The sequence below is a fragment of the Mus caroli genome, chromosome 17 (genome assembly GCF_900094665.2).
Source record: "Mus caroli chromosome 17, CAROLI_EIJ_v1.1, whole genome shotgun sequence".
Classification (NCBI taxonomy): domain Eukaryota; kingdom Metazoa; phylum Chordata; class Mammalia; order Rodentia; family Muridae; genus Mus; species Mus caroli.
In genome coordinates this window covers 53,375,596-53,382,980 of record NC_034586.1, presented here as the reverse complement: position 1 = coordinate 53,382,980, position 7,385 = coordinate 53,375,596, and the positions used below count along the sequence as shown (strand labels likewise).

Below are 7,385 nucleotides of genomic sequence, written 5' to 3'. Positions count from 1 at the left end.
TTCAAAGATTTTGAATATTTGCTCTGGCAAGACTTTTAAATTTCTTTAAATGTATTTTTTAATTCCTTATATTCTCTCTCCATGCCTTTATTTCCTACATTTGAGATCAAAGGCCTGGATTTCTTTATTCCATGTATACTTGAAAACAATTAAACAATTACCAGTATACTTCCTTCTATCCTTAAAACCAATACAGTTCAATCTATCTCTGTCCTTTACTTACCTGTCTGTGGGAGGCAGGCAGTGTCTGTTGCTTGTCTCTGCAGACTGTCTCTCTGCACAGCAGGGGCTCCCAGCATCTCTGAGCTCCAGCTCTTTGTGTAATTATACTTCCAAACTGGCAAGAAATTCTTACAGTGGCTCGAGCAAAATCTGTAGCCTGTTTAAAAGCCAATTTTCCCCAACTCCTAATCTTATATCATGGTGTCTGTGTATTCCATCTGAGAATCTCTAAGTAGTTTTTAATAGTCTATAATGGTGAATTACTTACCTGCTCTGGCTCCCAGCAAGCCATGCTGCACTTGCCCAGAGCTCCCTGGATTTGAGAATGAGAGACACACACCAGCTGATTTTGCTAGGCCTCGACTAACTCAGTGACTGGGCATTTCTAATCCTCCCTGTGGCTAGCATACATTTTCCCCTCCAACTTTCCGGAGTCATCTTGCTAACATTCCATCTCTGCTACCCCAGACCTGATCAGGGGAGTGGACCCAGGGCCCCTTTCTGGAGCCCTTACACGGCTGACATGGTGCTGTCTTTCCTGCAGCTCCTACTTTCCTCTGCTTTCCTCCCCCCCCCCCAGTCTCTTGCCAGTGTAATCTAAAAGTGCCACCCATCTCCCTGCCCAGCCAATGTCTGTACAGCAGTTCTTTATTATCAGTCGACGTCAGCTGGGGGCAGGGACTGTCGGATCTGGAAGCACAGCTTTTTGGGTGGTCCCTCCTTTAATACATAGCATTAGAACCAATCCCCAACAGAAGAAACAGCTTGGTTGTTAGAGCCCCAGCTGACCTCACAGAAGCTCCAGGTCAGGTCCCCGCATCCATGTGGCAGTTCCCAACCATCTCACTCCACTCCCAAGGCTCCTGGCCTCCGAGGGGCACTGCATGCACACGGTACACAGACTATATGCACGTGGAGCCAAACACCCAGACACATGAAATAAGGCAAATCCAAAAATAGTGATAATGAAAAGCAAAGCAATGAAACAAAAATGCAGCTTTCTGAGAGGGGAAGGTAGCTTGAGACTGGGTCTCCATGAAGCCCCTCAGCTTTGTAATTGGAAAATGTGAGACAGGCAGCAGGCGCTCTGGTCTCCCAAAATGCCTCCTGCCCAACATGTGGCCCCTCCATGCCTTCTCATTTACTTAGGAGCAGGGCCTTGCTATCTAGCCCAGGCTAGCCCAAACACCATATCCTCCTGTCCCAGCCTCCCAAGTTCTGTGATCACATGCCTGACTGTGTTGGACATTTGATTTACTTTATTCTTGTTTATTGAGGCAGACTTTCATGTAGCCTAGGCTAGCCTGGAGTTGCCTGTGTATCTGAGGCTGGCTTTCAACTTGCAATCCTCCTAACACAGACTCCTGAGAGCTGAGATGAGAGGAGTGTGCTACCACACCTGACTGGGATGGCCTCTCAAAAACTAACACCTGCCACAGAACCTGGACTGGGCTGTGGCCATTGACATGGCCCTCAAATGCCACCTTTCCTTGAGACTCCTAACAGTTGCTTTTTGTCCAGTTTGATTTAGTGATTCCCCAAAACCTTGCTGCTGGCCCAGGTTCACGGTGAACTGTTGTGGGAGGCCATGACTCTCTGGGAGAGGGACAGACACTGATCTAGAGAAAGGTCTAGAAGCCTTGAGAGCTCACAAGCTTGGGTGCTGTCCCAGGCAGCATGCAGTGAGTGCCTTGTCCCAGAAACCCAGGACACTGGGGCCCAATCCTCCAGAATGAACAGTGCTCACCACTGTTGGACAGTCCTCCTGGGGACAGAGCCCAAGGGAGAAGAAGCCTTTGTCATTTTCAAGGAAAGAGACCTAGATCACACTGTGATCTACTCAGCAAGCCAGAGGCTCAGACTAAAGGCAGTGCCTGTGACCACCAACAGCTTGTCGGGCGCCTGGAAGCCAATCATGAGGACAGAGCCCCCAAGTTCCTGTGTCTATAGGGCATTCAGAATGTGTGTGGGACCACTCAGAGTGCTTGTTGCAGGGTGTCGGGTGCTTGATTTCCAACCTGAGTCTACATGATAGACCCAGGCTACCCGCTCCTCTGTCAGTGTTCGCCAAAGTGAACACTCTTCTCTCCTTTGGGGTATTGGTGACATAGGAGCAAGGGAAGTAGAGATCAGATCTTATTAGAAAATCTGCCATATCTGTGGCAGAGAAAGAGAATGCAGCGTTTGGCTGGAGGTAGTGCCAGGGAGGGAGAGGAGAGTTATCAGTGACCTGCCTTTGTCCCTGCAGTGACTTGCTGTTGTCCCTGGGGCTGGCTGTGGTACTGCAGCTCTTAGTAGGGCTTTCTGGAGGGTGGGAATGTCACAGCCTCAGCAAAGCTGTTATATCTTCCAACTAGGTACAGGGGATCACGGGGCACCATGTCCAGCAGAGCCATGTTCCTGGTGGCCACTGAGTGTTACCTGGCACGGTGGCTACTAGCAATGGAGCCATGAATCTCCCCATGCTGTGTTCTGCTAGCCCTGTTTCTTTTTGTTTGTTTGTTTGTTTGTTTGTTTTTGTTTTTCAAGACAGGGTTTCTCTGTATAGCCCTGGCTGTCCTGGAACTCACTTTGTAGACCACGTTGGCCTTGAACTCAGAAATCCGCCTGCCTCTGCCTCCCAAGTGCTGGGATTAAAGGCGTGCGCCGCCACTGCCGCCGCCGCCACCACTACCACCACCCGGCACTAGCCCTGTTTCTAAAGTTGGTTTGGAGAGCAGAGGCAGCTAGAGCAGGATTAATGGCAGGAACGGCCATTAGGAGAAATCACAGCTTTATCTGTAGCTGTCACTACAATAACTGCTGGGACTGGCCACCCATCCAAGCAGCCACCAAGGCCTGGCCTGAAGCAGTACTGTTTCCAACACCCCCAGGAAGGCAACAGTTTCTCCTGAGGCCAGGCCTCTATGCTCACCTAAGACAGGGACTCCCATAGGCCCACCCTGTCTGTCTGCAAAGTGCACCTTAGCCCTTCCTTACTGCCGGGCAGAATGAGTATGTCTGATGGATTTGAACGATGTGACATTTTGTTTAGAAACTGAAATGTAGACATGATGTGGCTCTGCTGTGGGTCGTGCTTACAGCGGACAGCTCTCCACTACCGTAACACACCTGCATCCACATGGAAAGGAAAATGCGTTAGCTTGATTCATAGTGTTAGAGGTTCCATCTTGCAGCCAGCTGGGACCAGGCCACACAGGACACGTGCCAGGAATCTGTGGCAGATGAGGCCAAAATAGAGAGGAAGAGGCAACTGTCACCCAAAGTCTTCTTACCCAACCCCACTTCTTAAAAGCCCACCACCTTGAAGTGTAGTATCATGCTGGTCTTTCAACATAGGGCTCATTGGTGGCTATTGCAGACCCTACCATAGCAGGATCGAAGTCAGGTCTCTATTGCTGTGATAAATACCATGACCAGAAAGAAGTTGGAGAGGAGAGGGTTTGTTTCACTGCATGGGAAGTCGGGGCAGGAACCTGGAGACAGGAGCTGGAGCAGAGGTGATGGAGGGTGCTGCTTCCTGACTTGCACCCCATGGCCTGCTCAGCCTGCTGAGCCATGAACCCAGGACCACCAACCCAGGAATGGCACCACCCACAATGGGCTGGGCCCTTCCCCATCAATCACTGTCTTAGTCAGGGTTTCTATTCCTGCACAAACATCATGACCAAGAAGCAGTTGGAGAGGAAAGGGTTTATTCAGCTTACACTTACACATTGCTGTTCATCACCAAAGGAAGTCAGGACTGGAACTCAAACAGGTCAGGTAGCAGGAGCTGATGCAGAGGCCATGGAGGGATGTTCCTTACTGGCTTGCTTTCCCTGGCTTGCTCAGCCTGTTTTCTTATAGAACCCAGACTACCAGCCCAGAGATGGCACCACCCACAAGGGGCCTTTCCCCCTTGATCACTAATTGAAAAAATGCCTTACAGTTGGATCTCATGGAGGCACTTCCTCAACTGAAGCTCCTTTCTCTGTGATCACTCCAGCTGTGTCAAGTTGACACAAAACTAGCCAGTACAATCACCAATTCAGAAAATGTACCAGAGGTAAATCTGATGGGGCAATCCCTCACTCAGTTGAAGGTCCCTTTTCCCAGTTAACAAAAGCCATCAAACACACGACCCTTGTCAGACACCCCAACACTGAAACTTCAAGGGCCCAGTTAGCAGCCTTCACTCTTTTAAAACAAGTATTCTCTGTTTATTGTGGAAGGTGTGAGCTCACCTCATGGTGCTTGCAGATCTCAGAGGCCGAGTTGAGAGAGTCATTTCTTCCTTCCCTCATGAGGGTCCCAGAAATCGAACAAGTCCCTTTGCTGGCTGAGCCATCTTGTGAGCCCCACCCTTATTCTTGTGCCTCCCCGTGTGAGTCCTCCTATCACTCTGTCTAAACCTCAGCCTTCCTCCTGCCCTCCTCATCCTCCTCAGATCTCCAGCCTTCAGGAAAGATATGGAATCAGGTGACAAAGAAAAGCAGGGCTGCAGCTTCCATACCCGGAGTCCCCTGCAGTGTTCCCTCCTCTCAATGACTCCTTGGTCCCAGCTTTGGTCTTGAAGTGCCATGTCAGGGTCCTGGGGCACCAACAAAAACAACACAGCTCTGCTCCTGCGTCATGGAGCTGTGGTGTCAGGGACATAGCACAGACCTAAGTGGATAGAGAGCTGAGAAGAGAAGCCCAAGGGTCCAAGTGGCCCTGATGTGTGAGAACCACATTCATGCTGGATCCTTACACAGTAATAGGTTCTGCAGTGTCACGCAGCACACAGGGATGGATGAAGTTCCCAGAGGAGTGGAAGGAGCTCACTCATGGCTAAACCCTGGACTAACGCTGGCCCTCAACCCTGGTCCTCGGTGTTCTGTCAAGTGGGAGGCACGAGGGTGGCCCTGAAGTGGCTGAGTTCTGCACTGAGATAAGGAGAGGGGAAGGCCACTGTGTCCAGCATGTCAGAAGGGACAGCAAAATCAAACTGTTCATACCTCAGGATGGAAGCAAAACCTGGGCAGGCAAGCTCAGTCCCCTTGGAGAATATTGTCCCTAGCCCAGGCTGGCCTCCACGTCTCAGTCCTTCTGGCCTCCCAAGTTCAGGGATCGGGAAGCAAACACGTGTCTGTTACCTTGTTTAAACTGCCACCTGCTCACCTTATTGGTAGAAAGTGAGGATTGTGCTCTGTGGGGTGGAGAAGACAGCAGAGACATCTGCTGGGCTAGTGCCAGCCAAGGCAGGCTCATGCGTGGAGGGTTGGGCACAGCTGCTGGCTGGTACGAGCAAGGTGGCAGAATGGCCCAAATGAACCCAGTGCTCAGAGATCCACGAGGTCTTGATGAATCATGGTAGCATTGGAGGGCAACTCCTACTCCACCCTTGAAGCTGGCTCTGTCTGCCCAGAGGCAGAGCCAGTCCACCTCTAGCCAACTCTGGCCTGCCAACTCCAGAGAGACAGCTCTTAGTCCTGTGGTGCCCGAAAAACGTTCCCAGACTTTCTGTGCTCTCTGAGCACAGTGTGGCCCGCAGCCTGTTGTCCACTCAACTGGTCACCCTGCAGATGTGGCATCTATGGTCTTGTTTGGAGCCTCTGCTGTCTCCCCAAAGCAGCCCTCCGACCTAGATTCTGATCCACGCTGAGCCTGGCCCCAAGGTGATGGAGGAGGGACACAGGAGTTGGGGAGACCAGTAAGAAGCAACATGGCCTCTGTGTGGTGACTCTGCCTGACCCCATAGAGGAATTCCCCAGAGTACACTCCCTGTTTAGAGAGGAGCATGGGCCAGCTTCCCTCAGCAGCGAGGACCCAGCCGTGTGGTCATGCACCTGTCAGTGGCTAACACTGACTTCCCTGGGAGACAGTGCAAGCGGGGACCCAGCCATGTGGCCATGCAGCTGTCAGTGGCTAACACTGACTCCCCTGGGAGACAGTGCAAGCATGGGGACAAAGGACACAAACCTAGGAAGGGCCCTCCAGGCAGCAGGCACCATTCACAAGACATAATGGCTTCATGCATGGATGGATTCAGCCTCCTTGCCAGCATTGTAGCTCATATCTAGTCACAGGGCAGCCACTGGGTCAGGTCATGAGTCTTACCTGTAGGATAGACCCAAGACAGGGTGGCAACACCCACAGCAGGGACCAGGTGGTGGGTTCTTGGCACCTCTCTAAGCCATGACCTCTGCATACAGCCTCAGCCCTCTCAGGGCCTCTCTGGGTATCCAGGTTTACACAGCCTTCTGACCTTTGGGGCTGGGCAGGCCATCAGCCTGTGGTAGGCTACCTGCCCACTGCCCTGTGCTTCTGCATCAGAATCTGCCCCTTGGCTGTGGGATTAGGAGACTTGAGTGTTCCCAGGAGTGTAGTGCTGTGGGCATTTCAGCCTAGAGATGAGGGTTTATAAAACAAGTCAAGGAGTGGAGGCCAAGCTGCACATGGATGCATGTGTTGGTGCATGGATGGGCTAGTGGGTGGGATGGATGGGCAGATGGGTGGGTAGGATGATGGGTGGATGATGGAGAGACAGAAGTATGGCAATTCATTCAGGGAACTGATGTGAGTATCACACAGGTGGCTTTGTCACTGCCCTTGCCAGCACAGGGAAGTGAGCTGCTGTCCTGGGACTCTAGGCTTTTGATGCCTATCTGTCCTCTAGCTCCAGTGGCTTCTGGACAATTACGAGACAGCAGAGGGTGTGAGCCTGCCCCGCAGCTCCCTGTACAACCACTACCTGCGCCACTGCCAGGAGCACAAGCTGGAGCCAGTCAATGCCGCATCCTTTGGCAAGCTCATCCGCTCTGTGTTCATGGGCCTGCGCACACGACGCCTGGGGACCAGGTGGGTGCTAACCCCCGGGGCTCCCTGCATCTCATGCCAGCCCCGCCTCCTCTCTTCCCATGTCAGAGACCCAGCTCCCCAAAGCCCACAGGCCACCAGCCCCAGTCAGTGGAGGCCTCATGACTTCCAGCTGTCCAGGCGAGAGGCGGGGAGACACTAGGGAGAGAGGGCTGAGACATGGAGTTCACTCTCATTTTGTAAATTTTGTTGGTTTGGCTTTGAGACAGGAGCTCACTATGTAGTCCAGGCTGACCTTGAACTCTCAGAGATCCACCTGCCTCTGCCTCCCAGGTGTTCAGATTAAAGCCTGTACACTGGGCTCATTTCACTTTTTTTTTTTT

At 52.1% G+C, this 7,385-nt stretch overlaps 1 protein-coding gene across 3 annotated transcripts in view; it reads left to right on the top strand.

Moving 5' to 3' along the window:
• The window catches only part of Rfx2 (regulatory factor X2), a 55,783-nt gene that overhangs the window by 37,060 nt on the left and 11,338 nt on the right, over positions 1-7,385 (top strand). For all 3 annotated transcript variants that reach the window (XM_021149747.1, XM_021149744.1, XM_021149746.2), the window contains one exon: positions 6,863-7,044. In XM_021149747.1, coding sequence (XP_021005406.1) covers positions 6,863-7,044 — 182 coding nt within the window. The remainder of the gene's footprint in view (positions 1-6,862; positions 7,045-7,385) is intronic.